The sequence below is a fragment of the Haematobia irritans genome, chromosome 2 (genome assembly GCF_050003625.1).
Source record: "Haematobia irritans isolate KBUSLIRL chromosome 2, ASM5000362v1, whole genome shotgun sequence".
Classification (NCBI taxonomy): Eukaryota; Metazoa; Arthropoda; class Insecta; order Diptera; family Muscidae; genus Haematobia; species Haematobia irritans.
The window spans coordinates 207,247,640-207,265,169 of record NC_134398.1 but is presented as its reverse complement, the minus strand read 5'-3'; the positions used below and the strand labels follow the sequence as shown (position 1 = coordinate 207,265,169).

Below are 17,530 nucleotides of genomic sequence, written 5' to 3'. Positions count from 1 at the left end.
CGAATCGAAACCAACCAAAACAAAAGGTTTGGAAGGACATAAGTGCTGTGGAGTATCGTCGTCAGGTATATTTACGGCAACGTTCCTATGCCTCGGCACCACCTTCCCATATTGGTTTACTATTCAATAATGAGCATGAAAACGACACAGATAATGAAACTGGCGCTGGTATACGCATATCAACATTATCTGAACCATTGTGCTATGCTCAGAGATCGACAAGTGAATATTTCGTGAGTTCTTTCTACTCGATAATTTTGTTTTTCAAAATCCTTATCCCCAAGTGGATGATTTGTTTTCTTTTCTAATTCTTAAACGATGTAATTTTAATTGAACACACCATGTTTTAAAGAACCACACCACAAAAAAATATATATTTAAAAAAATATAAATATTTTGTTTGCTCGTCACCACCTCAACAAAATATATACACTACTTACACACGTTTTGAAATATTTTTTTAAAATATATATAAATATATAATATATTAAAATGAGAATACAATATATATAATAAGTGACACGATATTTTCTATATATATATATACAGATAGCAAATACCATATATAGTAATGTAAATGTGTATGTTACAAAATCAAACACAATTGATGACACATATCCTAATACTACACAATCGATTACAATTAATTGGTTATTATAATAATATATCCACTTATATAACTGTTAAATTTATCCATATTCCTTATCAAAATAATTTTATTTAATTAATGTTGGATTTTCATTCTTTTTTCAAAAGGAGAGTCAAAAACCTAAACTGCAAAAGGATACATTAACTGATACTGCTGGGCCATCAACTAGTAAAGCTGGAGAAACCTTAGGTAAAATGCCCTCCATGGAACAGAGACAAAGAACGGAAGTCGATAGTGGTGATTTAACCGAGAAGGATACTGAAGAAGGTAAAATTATAAACATCAAATTACATATTAAATACAAAATTAAGAATTAATTCTAACACGCCGTGTTATGCTGTTCTAAAGATCGATGTTATCGACAAAAGGCACTATTTCTTATCACGAACTGCTTTAACTATAGTTATCATATTGGTTTTTATTTCTCCCAAAAAATTTTCAGATTTCGAAGCCAATCCTATTATCCGTCTAATGGAAGGATTTTTGGTATCTCTTACGATACGCTTGAATCGTTTCTCACGCAATTATCGATATGTGAACAAGATCCTGGAAGAAGAGAAAAAAGCTCTTAAGGAATCGAATAATTTGTATATGTTCAATGGACGTTTTAGTGGACGTAATGCAGCAGCCATATTTAGTTTAATGAAACGTAACATTGCCAGGTATTTATATTGAATTCTATAGTAGTCTGTAGTAATAAAAAAATACAAAAAGGAAAACTAAAGTTTTGCTCAACAATAAGGAAAACAAAACGTATTGTTGCTTCTAAATTTCGTTAATTTTTTATTTCCAATTGAATGTGCATTTATTTTAGTTCTTTTTTCCAAAATATATTTTGTTAATGCTTATTTTTATTTTTTGTTATGCCTTTTAAAAGAATTATATATCTCCAAAAGCATTGTACAATAAAGACACAAACATTTTCATAAATTAAAAAAATAATAGAAATAATTGATGCTTGAATATATTCCTTAAAGCAGTTTTATACTACTTAAATCAGTCTTATATGTTATTGGCATAGTTTGAAAACTAATGCCAACCATTGTTTAGTATGTCCTCTGAACTTTTTCTGCTAATCTTACATGTCTTCTTCATATTGGCGTCTTCTTCATAATGACCATAATATTATGGTTGTATTGTACAATGCTATGTTTAGTTTTAATTTAAAAATCTACTGTTAAGTTTCATTTCAATTTGTCATTCGCAATAAGAACTAGAAGTACTTTGAGATCATAATTTAATGTCATGTCCTCCCATCACAAAATGGGTATGACCATGGTCTACAACTGATATGTTCCCTCGGCTCCTAAGCAGCTTGCAAAGTGTTAAAAGATGCAATGAAACGTCGCATTTACTTTGACTCCAGGCCACGGTTGTCGCTCGAGCCAAAAAATAATCTACCAAAATTTGAAGAAAAATTTACCATAAAACTACTAAAACTATTTCTTTAGAAAATTTTGTTAAATTTTTTCAATAGAAAATTTTACCAAAATTTTATTCCTATAGATTTTTTTTAAATTTTATTTCTATAGATTTTTTTAAAATTTTTTTTCTATAGATTTTTTTTAAAATTTATTTCTATAGAAATTTTTTTTTACAAAATTTTATTTCTATAGAATTTTTTTTTTTTTTTAATTTTATTTCTATAGAAAAATTCTTAAAAATTTTATTTCTATAGAAAATTAAATAAAAAATTATTTCTATAGAAATTTTTTTAAAAATTTTATTTTTATAGAAAATTTTGTCACAATTTGATTTCTATAGAAAATTTTGCCAAAATTTGATTTGCATAGAAAATTTTGTCAAAATTTGATTCATGCAAAAAATTTTGTCCAAATTTTATATCTATAGAAAATTTTTTAAAAAGTTTATTTCTATAGAAAATTTTGTCCAAATTCGATTTCTATAGAAACTTTTGTTAAAATTTGATTTGTATAGAAAAATTTGTCAAAACTTGATTTCTATAGAAACTTTTGTCAAAATTTTATTTCTATACACCCAAAGAAATTTGTTAGTAGGGACAGCAGAAAAGTCTGCTAAAACAGCAGAAAGTCTGCTGAAAAAGGGACAGCAGTCACTGTTTGCTGAAATAGCAAACATGTTCTGATATTTTTGAAGCTCTATTACAATAAAACATGTTTTATTTTGTCTAAAACAAATAAAAATGTCAACTATAGGAAATTTAAAAAAAAATTATTTCTATAGAAATTTTTTAAAAAATTTTGTCAAAATTTGATTTCTATAATTTGATTTGTCAAAATTGGATTTCTATAGAAAATTTTGCCAAAACTTGATTTCTATCGAAAATTTTGTCAAAATTTGATGTATGTAGAAAATTTTGTCCAAATTTTATATCAATAGAAATTTTTTTAAAAATTTTATTTCTATAGAAAATTTTGTCCAAATTTGATTTCTACAGAATATTTTGTTAAAATTTGATTTGTATAGAAAATTTTGTCAAAGCTTGATTTCTTTAGAAACTTTTGTCAAAATTTTATTTCTATAGAAAATTAAAAAAAAAATATTTCTATAGAAAATTTTTTACAAATTTTATTTTTATAGAAAATTTTGTCAAAATTTGATTTCTATAATTTGATTTGTCAAAATTGGATTTCTATAGAAAATTTTGCCAAAACTTAATTTCTATCGAAAATTTTGTCAAAATTTGATTTATGTAGAAAATTTTGTCCAAATTTTATATCTATAGAAATTTTTTTAAAAATTTTATTTCTATAGAAAATTTTGTCCAAATTTGATTTCTACAGAAAATTTTGTTAAAATTTGATTTGTATAGAAAATTTTGTCAAAGCTTGATTTCTTTAGAAATTTTTGTCAAAATTTTATTACTATAGAAAATTTAAAAAAAAATTATTTCTATAGAAATTTTTTTAAAAATTTTATTTTTATAGAAAATTTTTTCAAAATTTTATTTCTATAGAAACTTTTGTCAAAATTGAATTTCTATAGAAAATTTTGTCAAAATTTGATTTCTACAGAAAATTTTGCCAAAATTTGATTTGTATAGAAAATTTTGTCAAAACTTGATTTCTATCGAAAATTTTGTCAAAATTTGATTTATGTAGAAAATGTTGTCCAAATTTTATATCTATAGAAATTTTTTTAAAAATTTTATTTCATGGTTCTATTTGGATAAAAATTTGATTTCTATAGAAAATTTTTTCAAAACTTGGTTTCTATTTTGTCAAAATTTGATTTGTATAGAAAATGTTGTCCAAATTTTATATCTATAGAAAATTTTTTTAAAAAAATTTTATTTCTATTGAAACTTTTGTCAAAATTTTATTTCAAAAAAAAAAAAAAATTGATTGTATAGAAAATTTTGTCAAAATTTTGTCAAAACTTGATTTCAGAGGAAATTTTTTCAAAATTTGATTTCTATAGAAAATTTTATCCAAATTTTATATCTATAGAAAATTTTTTAAAAATTTTATTTCTATAGAAAATTTTGTCCAAATTGGATTTGTATAGAAAATTTTGTATAAACAAATTTATCAAAACTTTATTTCCATAGAAATTTATGTCGAAATTTTATTTCTATAGAAAATTTTGTCTAAATTTTATATCTATAAAAAATTATTTAAAAATGTTATTTCTTCGAATATTGTGTCGAAATGTTATTTCTATAGAAAATTTTGTCCAAATTTTATTTCTATTTATGAATTACCTTAAGTTAGAGAGAAATATTTTGCAAAATCTACCAAAACATTAAAGATTCTACCAATCTACCAAGCAGTAAAAAAATCTACCATTTTTGTTAGAATCCTACCAGCTGTGGCAACCGTGCTCCAGGCTCAATAAAAACCATTGGAGAGCACATCGCACATCGACGGGTACAGCTATCCATACCAGACTCACTATTTGTCATTGATTGAAAATCTTGCGCCATTTGGTCCTTGTAAGGCTAAATCTTGAGTTAAGTTTTCAATCAGGTTTTTTTACATTTTGTTTTGATCACCTTGGCTATTCATGGTGGCCATGGTTAATGCTTCGTAAATATATTTGTCACTTTGAAGCGCATTTGCTCGCCAAAAATAGACGGTTGTGATTTTTCTTTGAAAATCTTTAACTCCATCATGAATAACTTTGTTTTTACAAAGAAGCAAATATTTTTCTGGTTTATAAACACTAATACAAGCTGTCAATAAATTCTATAATGTATCGTGTTTCTAGTTTAACTTTGTAGCCCTGCTATTTTTCTATAAATATTGTTTTTGGTCTTTAAATACTTCTAGTTCTGTATGCAGATATTTTATTTATTTATAAACATACATACATATAAGTTTACTCATGAATTTTATTATTTTTTTTTTTCTTTTTTGCATATTGTTTGAAACCTTGTTCTGTTCTATTACCGCAACTTTTATTATTTGCTCTGTCTATCTACATCCTTGTCTTTGACCTTGAATGCTACCATCACCATCAAAACCAACAACAACACCACAAAACAACACCATCGACACTACAATAACTGCAAAAAAAAATCTTTAAATATAAACATCATCGAATTTTCATCATTTAAAATCTGATTTAATATTGCGTTTTAATTATTTTGTTTTGTGTTTATATTGAATTCTGTTATGTTTTATCGGCCCGCCCGCTCGCCTTTATTAAATTATATGTTATTGGTTTTTTGTTTGATATGATTGAATGATTGATTGTGAGTAGTGATGAAGATGCTATACGCGCTAGCCCAACATCATCCAACAGGAATTCTAACAGTGCACCCTACAATCTTATAAACATACAACCACCATCCCCACAAGATCAAGCCGATCAACAACAACAACCACAAACAGATCACCATAATACGTTTGAATCTATTTTACAATCACCATCACAAAATCCACCACCCACTACTACCACCACCACCATATCAACAACATCACCATTTGATCTTCAACGACAAATAACATCACAGCCTCGGCAACAATTGCAATCTAGTGATGATATCAATGCCATAGAACCATCATCTCATGATGTCGTTGATAGGTAAAATAATCTTAATTTTTTTTTTAATTGTTCGTCTTTATAATTTGTATCTATAAAATGTATAAGTAATATTTAAGTAGTAATGGTCTTGTTAGTATATTTCCTTTTTTTCATTTTAGCTCACATGAAATATGATCTTCTTACAAAAAAAAAAAAAACAAACAATGATCATTATTTTGATATATTTGACTTATTTTTCGATTTAGACGATATTTTTTGAGATTCTTTAATTTTGAAATAATTTCCTATCAACAGACAACAACAAAATTTAACTAATCAAACAGAAACGATATATCCAATTGTATGCATATTTTCATTATCAACTTTTTTATTATAGCAAAGAAACACTATCGGAAACCAATAGCAATAACAAACTTGTACGACCAAAAGGGTAAGTTTTTTTCCACTTGTATTGTATGGTTTTTGTATTTTCCTTTTCTTTGCAATTTATGTCCATAATTAGTTCATATGACTATAATATATTTGTAAAATATTTTCAGAATGTTTTATTTTAATTTTACTTTTAATTTATTTTATTAAACTTAGTAATTTATATAAATTTTTTTGAATTAATTTTGAAGAAGTCAATGGTGAATATGTAATCCAAAATTCTATTGCATAGTTTTAGGCCTGACATTTATTTCCATGACGGCCTATAAAACTATTGGCAACACTAATAACTTGATGGATTTTCAGTGTGAAGTAATCAGTTTGCCTCCCCCAGAATTGAAACAAACGCAACTTCAATTCAAAAATCCATAACATTAGTTGACTTATACTCTATTAAGGGTTTTCCAACAAGAGCTGTTTTTGGTATTTAAAGGAAAATATAATTTTTTGAGATAAATGATCGGATGTTTATAACAAAAGGCCTACACACAAAAATTGTAATTAATTGATCCAATTAATTTTTTAATTGAAATGTCTTCAATCACAGAAATTATAGTATCAATTAAAAATTAATTGAAAGTCAATTAAAAAATTAATTGATACTATTAATTTTTGTTTTTGATTTTTGTTTCAATTAAAAAATTTGTTGAATCAATTAATTTTTTAATTAAATATTTTTTAAAACTCAATTAAGACTTTAATTGCAAAAAATTTCGTAACATTTTTTACTGTGTATGTCATGAAACTTTGCATAACCAACTCGCAAAGTGAATGCGCTATGTCATCGTGGGGCTATCGTGGTGCTGTTTGTCCATGATATGGGTAGCTTGTTGTAATCACTACTTCAAAAGACAACACGATCCGAAAACATTTCCCTTAAATTGCAATAATTTCGTTGCTTGTGTGGCTCGTAACACCAAACCATCCAACTCCGACCATAACAAATCATTAATAATCTCTCGAAAGCGCAACCCATTCACCGTAACCGTTAATCCAAAAAAGTAAGGTGATTTCGTTGGTGATGGAGAGGCTTTTGTAAAATAACTTTTGGGGTTTCCGAGCCGCAGATATGACATCGAGGTAGATTAGGTTAGGTATAGTGGCAGCCCGATATATCAGGCTCACTTAGACTCTTCAGTCCATTGTGATGATACACAGTGGTGAACTTCTCTCTTATCACAGAGTGCTGCCCGATTCAATGTTAAGCTCAATGACAAGGGACCTCTTTTTTAATGCCGAGTCCCAACGGTGTTGCACATTGCAGTGAAACCAGAAGCCTTTAAACACTCAGAAATGTCACCAGCATTACTGAGAGAGATAATCCACCGCTGAAAAACTTTTTGGTGTTTGGTCGAAACGGGGGTTGAACCCACGACCCTGTGTATGCAAGGCTCCTATCGAGGTAGAAATGGGCCTCAGGAGGACGATTTTTCCGTTCATACTGTGGGCGCATAATTTTTTTGACTGATAAAAAATATTTTTTTATATACTGAAAAAGGAGTTTTCCGGGGAATGAAATTTTAGACAAACAAAAAATTTTTTTTGACTCTAAAAATTGTCTTTAAATGCAAATAAAAAGTTCAAAGGCAATCGTTACAACACTTCTCATTATTTCGGAAGGAAGAAAATACTTTACTTTAGGGATATTTCTTTTGTCGACATTTTCGTTCCCGAGGAAAGTATTCTTTTTTTTTGGTTTAGTGAATTCTATTCATAGCAATGTAATGTTGAAGAGTGTAGGTTAGATTTTAGAGAGGATCTTGAATCGAATTGATGTCCACTTCGACCGCAGTAGGTCTATTATGATTCCATAAGGTGATATTCTAAACTTCTTCTTCCTGAAATGGTGTCCTTTAAAGGCTCTCAAGAATTTCCTTTTATGGGACTTCCTGAAAATTGCTTAAAACTCCCGCAGATCGGTGGGATCCCAAAAGAAAAAGGATCCCAGTATCTTATTTCTTTTGGCAGAGGAAGTGGTATGAGTCTTCCGTAGCTTCCGGTTCCAGACACCATCTACAAATGTCATCATGTTTGAGGCCAACTCTTACCATATGTTTCCCAAGTGTGTTATGTCCAGTTATAATTCCAATTAAAGATCTCAACTCCTGTCTGTCCATCGCCATAAAAATATTGCAATTTCTATGGCTCTTTTCGTCCCTTATCAACTTGGTTTGCATGCAACTTTCCGAAGAGACCCAACATCTTCGCCATAGTTCTTTATATTTGACATCAATCCTGTAAAAATATAAAGATGGCGAAGGAAAAACATCCGTAAGGACATTATTCGTTCAATGAGTGCCCTCCTTACACTCATAGAAAAAATCATGCACGGCGTGCTCATTTCAAAACGATTCGTTCATGAAAGTGAATCAACACACATGTGGTGTCAAATAGAGAACAGGCGGTGTCAATCTGACAACGATAAAATGACACCATTCGTTGTCAAAACAACAACCAGCGTTCATGATCTGAAAACGTTTATGGTTACGACTTTATAAACAAAATTAAAAAAAAAAGATTTCCGCTAGCGTGACTCGAACCTGTGTTTTCTGTACCATACGCGTTAACTGTCGCCTTAGCACATTGCACCACCGAGGGAGTTGCCACAATAACGTCTAACGATTATTTTAAGACTTTTCATGGCCCAAGAAAAAAGAATGCCGTTCATGAAATCGTGAACGCCCGTGGACGAAATTGTGAACATTCCGTTTTGATTTTCTGTGAACGTTTCCGTTTCATTTTGTCACCGTCCGTTCACGACTATGGAACGTAATTTTTTCTATTAGTGTAACCAGTACATCTGCTTCTTCATTTCCTATTATTCTACAATGGCCAGGTACCCAGCACAGAGATAAATTATGCTGTTCAGTGAGAACCCTACATCTACAGAAACAACCATGGATGACGTGCTCATTTCAAAACAATGTGACTGAGTTGCCAAAAGAACGTCTAACGAATATTTTAAGACTTTTCATTTCCCAAGAAAAACGAAATCGTGAACGCCGTGTTTTCGTGATCGGCTCCGTTTCATTTTGTTACCGTCCGTTCATGATTTTGGAACGTAATTTGTTTCTATTCGTGTAAGCTTTTTAAGACAACGGCTGACTACCTTAGACCGCATTGCCCAAGGCCTTTATACCTGCTTGACTGTCGATGAAGAAGCTAATATCGCTTCTGAATAACGGCCTTAGCAACAACAACTAAGTAGCTTTTGTGATAGCAGAAATATCTGCTTGAAAGATACTGCAATCGCTATCCAACGTATACGATTCACGTATTCTTAGTTCACAGCAATAAATGCCGTTACCAGTTTCTTCTTCCATTCTAGATCCTTATACTTATTCAGAGTTTCGAAAAGCATCCTCCTTTCTTCTCAATTGTTGAGTGTAAGTCTCTATTTTCTCATACAACACACAGAGAAGGAATATGATCACCCCAAACATATTACAAGAGCAAAATGTTATGAACTCGAATATATTTGTCGCAAAAATGTTCTTTTCTCGGTAAACATAGACATGGTTGACGAAATCAGATACATAATTTTCGAGAAAAAAATTTTGCGACAAACATGTTACATGTTACGCATTGCCCAAGGTCTTTATACCTGCTTGACTGTCGATGAAGAAGCTAATATCGCTTCTGAATAACGGCCTTATCAACAACAACTAAGTAGCTTTTGTGATAGCAGAAATATCTGCTTGAAAGATACTGCAATCGCTATCAAACGTATACGACTCACGTATTCTTAGTCCACAGCAATAAATGCCGCTACCAGTTTCTTCTTCCATTGTAGATCCATCTGTATACTTATTCAGAGTTTCGAAAGGCATCCTCCTTTCTTCTCAATTGTAGAGTGTAAGTCTCTATTTTCTCATATAACACAGAGAAGGAATATGATCACCCCAAACATATTACAAGAGCAAAATGTTATGAACTCGAATATATTTGTCGCAAAAATGTTCTTTTCTCGGTGAACATAGACATGGTTGACGAAATCAGATACATAATTTTCGAGAAAAAAATTTTTTTGCGACAAACATGTTACATGTTCCCCGTTTAAAAATAACATTTTGCTCTTGAAACATGTTTGAGGTGACCATATTCCTTCCCTGTGGGGAAGTGCTAAATCAGCATTTTCAAAATGAGATCTTTTAATTTGTCCGTTAGGTTTACATCAATATCCCAATGACTTCAATATTTTATTTTTGCTTTTTTGTTGCTTTTATTGTAAGTATATTTTTTAAATTGCTCTCTTTAGTTCGTGGTAAATATTTGTGTAAAAAATTTTTTGTTTGCAAATATCTATCGTTATCATATGTTATCATAACATATCAATCACCTATTAAATATTAATTAAAAAAAATCACATTTCTTTTATACATATATCTTATTCATAAATATAATTTGTTTGTAAAATCTACAAATATTTTTGTGATTGGTGTTCTTTTACAAATCAAAAACAAAAACTTGATATGCTTTGGCTTTGTGTTTGTTATTGTTTTATTTTGCCAACAAATGCAAAATAGACGTAAATCTGAGCCCCTTCCTGAAATACGTATTAAAGCTCCGTCGTTCGATCGTAGTCATCGTGGCTCGGGGTCTCTATTAACCAACCAGCAATGGCCTCAAGAGAAGGTTACCAGGTAGCTTAGTAATTTTTGTTCTCCTTTTATATCAAATAAGACTTCAACTCATACATGTTGCTAATTGATTCCAAACAGAATGTCATTTATTCAATTCCTTATTATATCAAATATATATGTAATTTCAGTTATGGTTTAATTTTGAGACTCATTGTTCGATTTCTTTTTCTCTCACTAAAGAGAAAAAACATTTTGAATATACTTTAGCCACCCACCCTATACACTTATTAGAATTTGTACGTTTCTCTTTTCACCACCTCACCACTTTCATTAGAAAATCTCCAAAAACGAAATATTTTCTTTACACAAAACCAATAATTTTCCACGTCTTCCTTACATGGACGTCTCTTGCTCACAATTGTTCTTTTTTTTTTGAATATGATATAGTTTTCTAACCCTGTCCTTTTACAGTTTTATTGCTTGGATTGCTTTTTTTAAATATTTATCTTTTTTATTTTCATGTTGATTATATATGTATTAGAGCATGTTTAACTTTTGTCCACTGTGTGTGTTTTTTATACACACAATGGAAATTTCCAAATCAATTAAAATTTTTATATTTAGGAACTTTTGGGAAATTACTAAGAATTTGTAGATAAAAATATATTTCTATAAAATCTGGTCATAATTTAATTAATTATTAAAACTGTAATAATATAATCTTTTAATAGTTGTAATAATTTTTTTTTAATATTAAGGCCAAAGAAAAAAATCCATTAAAATTTACTCAAAGAAAATTGTTACTGAGCGTAGCCAAGAAATATTCTAAAATCGGAAAAAGTCTGTCGTGAAAGTGTATCCACTCTATGATTGCTAAAATAGTAATAAAAAACTTTAGTTTGACAGAAATAAATCAAAAATATAATCTACAAATTGTTGTAACTCGTTGCGAGTAATCTAAATCTCTACAGTGTGACTGATATGTATTGCAACCATCTTCAGGTTACTATCGCCTCTATACCGCTCGTCTGACGGCTGACAGATTTATTCCAGTGAGCCACCGTGGTGCAATGGTTAGCATGCCCGCCTTGCATACACAAGGTCGTGGGTTCGATTCCTGCTTCGACCGAACACCAAAAAAAGTTTTTCAGCGGTGGATTATACCACCTCAGTAATGCTGAGGGTTTCAAAGCTTGTCTAAGTGGTTTCACTGCAATGTGGAACGCCGTTCGGACTCGGCTATAAAAAGGAGGTCCCTTGTCATTGAGCTTAACATGGAATCGATGTGGCATCACAATGGACTGTATAGTCTAAGTGAGCCTGATGCATCGGGCTGCCACCTAACCTAACCACAAAACATCTAGCATAAATATTCCTCTTTATACGAGGAATAAATATCTGAACATTTCTAATAGAACGCGAAAAGGTAAAAATCGAAACCAAATCTAAAGGTCTAGAAGTGTGGATGATGTTATAATACAATAGGAGATTGCGATAATCAACAAATCTCCTAAACGAACATCCAAGAAATCGTACGACATATGCAGAAATGGAATTTCTACGCCTTACATTATATGCAAAGCGCACAATCACATTGACAATGCGCCTCATCTTGGAAAAATGTTTCAAGATAGTTCCAGAAACAACTTCTAGTCCATATAATACTTGTGACATCAAAAGAGCATGAACCAATTTAATTTTAACCGGAAGTGGCATTTTGTAAATAAAATTATTCGAGATGGAATTCAAACTTGATAGTGGCCACAAAAATCTCCGAATCTCAATCCGTTTGACTTTTGCGCCAGACACATTTTGAAGAATACAGTAGGCACTAAAACAAAATACCATAATGCTGGTTATTTCAAGGTAGCGCTTGGCCGTGAATGGGTCAAATACTGCAGAACCGCTTTCGTGCAGAGTGTGATGGCTTTGTCAGCCCTTTAAAGATCAAAATTCCTGTCAAAGGTAGCCAATTCGAAGAAATCTAAGCAGATTCTAAAATTTGATGTTATATCCGATATTTTTATACCCTTCACGCATCGAATATTGGTCTTAGACCAAAATTCTGGGTCGTGGTGAAATTCTGAGTCAATCTAGCTATGTCCGTCCGTTGAAATCACGCTAACTTCCGAACGAAATAAGTTTCGACTTGAAACTTGGCACACGTATTTGTTATTGATGTAGGTCGTATGATATTGCAAATGAACCATGTCGGATATAGTATAGCCCCCATATAAATCGATCCCCAGATTTGGAATGTGGAGGTGCAAAATTTCTTCCGATTCGGTTTAAATTTGGTACTTGCTGTTAGTATATGACCTCAAACAACCATGCCAGAATTGGTCAATATCGGACCATAATTATATATAACCACTATATATAAAACGATCCCCAACCCCCTGGAGAATAAATTTCATCCGATCCGCTTTAAATTTGGTACATCATATAAAATGCAAAAAAAATATTAATATCGGTCCACAATTATATATTTACCCCATATAAACCGACCCCAGATTTTACGTTTTGAGCCTCCTGGAGAAGCAAATTTCATCCGATCGGGTTGAAATTTGGTACTTGCTGTTAGTATATGACCTTCAAAAACCATGCCAAAATTGGTTCATATCCAACTATAATTTATATAGCCCCTATATAAACCGATTTTACTTCTTGAGCCTCCTGGAGTAGCAAATTTCATCCAATTTTTTCACTGCGAGCATCTTTTAGAGGTCTGAGACGCTGGGGGCCAGACCTGGAGAATACGGTTGGTGTGGAAGCAATTCGAAGCCCAATTCATGAGTTTTTGCCATCGTTCTCAATGACTTGTGGCACGGTGCGTTGTCTTGGTGGAACAACAATTTTTTCTTCTTCATATGGGGTCGTTTTGCCGCGATTTCGACCTTCAAACGCTCCAATAAAGCCATATAATAGTCACTGTTGATGGTTTTTCCCTTCTCAAGATAATCGATAAAAATTATTCCATGCGCATCCCAAAAAACAGAGGCCATTACTTTGCCAGCGGACTTTTGAGTCTTTCCACGCTTCGGAGACGGTTCACCGGTCGTTGTCCACTCTGCCGACTGTCGATTGGACTCAGGAGTGTAGTGTTGGAGCCATGTTTCATCCATTGTCACATATCGACGGAAAAACTCGGGTGTATTACGAGTTAACAGCTGCAAACACCGCTCAGAATCATCAGCACGTTGATGCTTTTGGTCAAATGTGAGCTCGCGCGGCACCCATTTTGCACAGAGCTTCCGCATATCCAAATATTGATGAATGATATGACCAACACGTTCCTTTGATATCTTTAAGGCCTCTGCTATCTCGATCAACTTCATTTTACGGTCATTCAAAATCATTTTGTGGATTTTTTTGATGTTTTCTTCAGTAACCACCTTTTCGGGCGTCCACTGCGTTCACCGTCCTCCGTGCTCATTTCACCACGCTTGAATTTTGCATACCAATCAATTACTGTTGATTTCCCTGGGGCACAGTACGGAAACTCATTATCAAGCCAAGTTTTTGCTTCCACCTTATTTTTTCCCTTCTGAAAACAGTATTTTATCAAAACACGAAATTCCTTTTTTTCAATTTTTTTTCACAATAACAAAAGTTGCTTCACAAAAGACGCTCTATCTCACAAACTAATTGACTTACAGACGTGCATTTAATACTAGCGACGACATCTATGTGTCAGACCGGGGACTTATCAGCCAACCTGTTATAGCTCCCATATTAACCGATCCTCAGATGTTACTTCTTGAGCCACCTGGAGAAGTAAATTTCATTCGATCCGCTTGAAATTTGTTGCTATACATATCAACCAACCTGTAAAAGGTTCACCCCATTCTACTAAATCTACTGTCGGAATTTTAGCCTGATTTTATTCAATTACTTAACGAAATTATGAAGAGTTTGGCTCCAGTGTAAGATTATAACTCCTTCGATGGCTAGTACACTCACAAAAAAAGTCTGCTGACAAAGGCAGTCGGTGTTTGGTGTTATATTTTTGTGATTCATGGCCTAGGAAACAACAGTTCGTAAGATTTTTAAGTTATAAACTGTTAACTTAAAGAGACCAAGAACCAAAAATAGATTTTTTATTAATTTCAAAAACTCCTAAACGAGAATCTCCTAAACGTGATCAGCAAATATTTTGTTTACGTTACAAAATAAAAAATATATTATTAACTGTATTTTATTATACTGTTTTTATGGTATTATGATAGCTTCTGGCAGACGTTTTGCTTTTTCAGCATATTTTTCTGCTTTGTCTACTAATAAATTTCTTTGGGTGTAGAGTTCGTCCCTGAGACAGAAATGTATCTTGTCTCATAACTGATATCAGATGGTTATACGGTGGTTATACGGTCCCACGAACATTGTTATATACAGAGCCAAAGAAGGAATATGATCACCTCAAACATGTTTCAAGAGCAAAATGTTATTTTTGTATGGTGACCATGTAACATGTTTGTCGCAACCGCGGTATTTTCTCGGAAATCATGTAGTATATTATTATCCAAAAATAACATTTTGCTCTTGAAACAGGTTTGACGTGATACTATTCTTCTGTACATATAAAATCAGGATGTGATACTGCAATGATTTGCTATACTGCTAAAAAACATTGTAGCAATCTTAGCGATTAATTTTCCTTACAGGATAAATTGACTTGAATTGGACTTTTCCGTACAATTTTTTTTCTGAATTGAAGATCCCAAAAAAAATCATTGCAAACGTTTTGTCCTTAGACCTAGCAAATTCTCTTCAAAGGAACTCAATTTAAAAAATAATCTAAAATAATTGTTCAGCAGATTCTTTGTACATAGCAGACCTTTTAGACACACGTTGGTAAATTTTTTCAAAATTAATTATGGATTTTCCCATGTTATGTGCGAGGTATAAATGAAAAAGTTTATAGTATTTTTTTAATATTTTTGCTAGACAATTTCATTAGTTTAATAATGTGTAATAATGTGCTATATATCGTATACACATTAAATTAAATTACTACCCTTTCAAAGTTTAGTAATAAAGTCTATAAAATAAAAACACATTTAATGTCTTATTTTTTTTTTGTATTCGGAATCAATGTCTATAATTATTAAACACAAATCAATTTATTTATATTTGTAATGTTTAGATGAATGTTTTTGAATAATTAAGATCAATATAAAGCAATAAAATATGCGATTCATTTTTTTTCGAAATGATTATTAAAATAATTTTAAATTTTACAGCACTGAACTGGCATTCGATGAAGATGATTTTACGGCTCGCGATCACAATATCATTGTTGAAGTTTTAATATCTGCCTGGTATGCAATTCTTTCGAATACGGATTTAATTTGCTATATTGTTGTGTTTATAAATCAGGTATGTTAAATTTTGCTTTCTATTTTAATATATAAAGAATATTTATATTTATTTTGTTACAGATTGTAAATGCCAGTTTGATATCATTACCTTTGCCTCTTATGATTTTCCTATGGGGTACTTTGTCATTGCCACGTCCCACCAAAACATTCTGGGTTACTTTGATTGCATATACACAGGCTATTGTACTTATCAAATGTATATTCCAATTCAAATTAATTTGGGCAAATTATCATTATAATCTACCCAATAATCCTTTGGGTATTGAAAAATTATTTGGCGTTGAAATGATACCACATTTTGCTACATATGATTTGTTGCTGCTATTGGTATTGTTTTTCCATAGGTAAGTATTCAAAACAATTTTTTTATATATATAAATAATCGGTTACAGAGTCAAAATACTGGAAAAGTTGAAATAATATAGGAGATTTTAAAATATTGGGTTATAGTATATGATTGAAACGAACCGGACAAATGTACCGCCTAAAACTATGCAACGAAAGTTGTCTATAGTAAATTAATCGTTTTACTTCCTTGAACTATAAAGTTTAAAAGTATCCAATGAAATCAAGATAAAATTATCTTAAAGAAAACTTAAACTTATGTTATTTAGAGAAAAATGACTTCACAATTCTAATTTAAAAAAACTGATATAAATAGTTTCAACATTTATTTTTTCTTTATTGTATCAGTGTTTTGATATGATTGCGAGTGCCACTTTTTAGAACACACAAAAAAAAACTCGAACTGCAAGTAACCACGTTTAAGGATCATCGATGGCATATAGGATATACTCTGCTGTCATTAGACAATCTAATTTGGCAGATATTTTTTCTTTTTGTACGAGTGGGGACAAACTTAGCGAAAAAGTACAATTATAAAAATATAAATTGTACTTAAAGTTTCATCGATTAGGACGATTTCGAATAAATTTTGTTTTGTTGGTCTGTCCTAGTTAAGTCTTTCTTAACTGGTGTCTAATGACCTGATGGAATTACTCCGGTGGAGTTACAAGCAGTGACTGACAGAACTATCCCCTGGTTGTCGGAGATATATACAGGGTGTATCAACATAGCATATATTCCAAGAAAGTGGAGGGAAACAAAAGTCGTTTTCATGCCTAAAGCGGGAATGCGAAGGATTTCCAAATAATCAGCTTATCCTCATTCTCACTTAAGACTCTGCAGAGGATGATAGATATTTATCTTAGAACTAGCTTCGATTCAAGTTTGCTCTCGAAACGACAGCATGCATACTCGAAGGGCAGGTCTACTGAGACCACATTACATGAACTAGTCAGCTTTATTGAAAGCTCACTATCTGTCAATGAATACACAATCGTGGCGTTTCTAGACATCGATATTAAATGGACTGACAGCTCTGAATGTTGATCCAGGTATACTTAGGCTAATGAAGAGACGTATTTCAGCCACACGAGGCAAATTAAACATACAAAGGTTTGTGAACAGAGGCACTCCCCAAGGAGGAGATCTATCACCTCTTCTTTGGAAGAAGG

General features: G+C 31.4%; 1 protein-coding gene across 6 annotated transcripts in view; it reads left to right on the top strand.

Moving 5' to 3' along the window:
- Nucleotides 1-17,530, top strand: part of Piezo (piezo type mechanosensitive ion channel component) — a 219,012-nt gene that overhangs the window by 196,667 nt on the left and 4,815 nt on the right. For 3 of the 6 annotated variants that reach the window (XM_075297326.1, XM_075297327.1, XM_075297325.1), the window contains 6 exons: nucleotides 757-916; nucleotides 1,092-1,311; nucleotides 5,336-5,659; nucleotides 5,997-6,050; nucleotides 15,876-16,011; nucleotides 16,074-16,357. In XM_075297326.1, the coding sequence (XP_075153441.1) occupies nucleotides 757-916; nucleotides 1,092-1,311; nucleotides 5,336-5,659; nucleotides 5,997-6,050; nucleotides 15,876-16,011; nucleotides 16,074-16,357 (1,178 nt within the window). The remainder of the gene's footprint in view (nucleotides 1-756; nucleotides 917-1,091; nucleotides 1,312-5,335; nucleotides 5,660-5,996; nucleotides 6,051-15,875; nucleotides 16,012-16,073; nucleotides 16,358-17,530) is intronic. The other 3 variants (XM_075297330.1, XM_075297329.1, XM_075297328.1) reach the window with 2 other exon arrangements.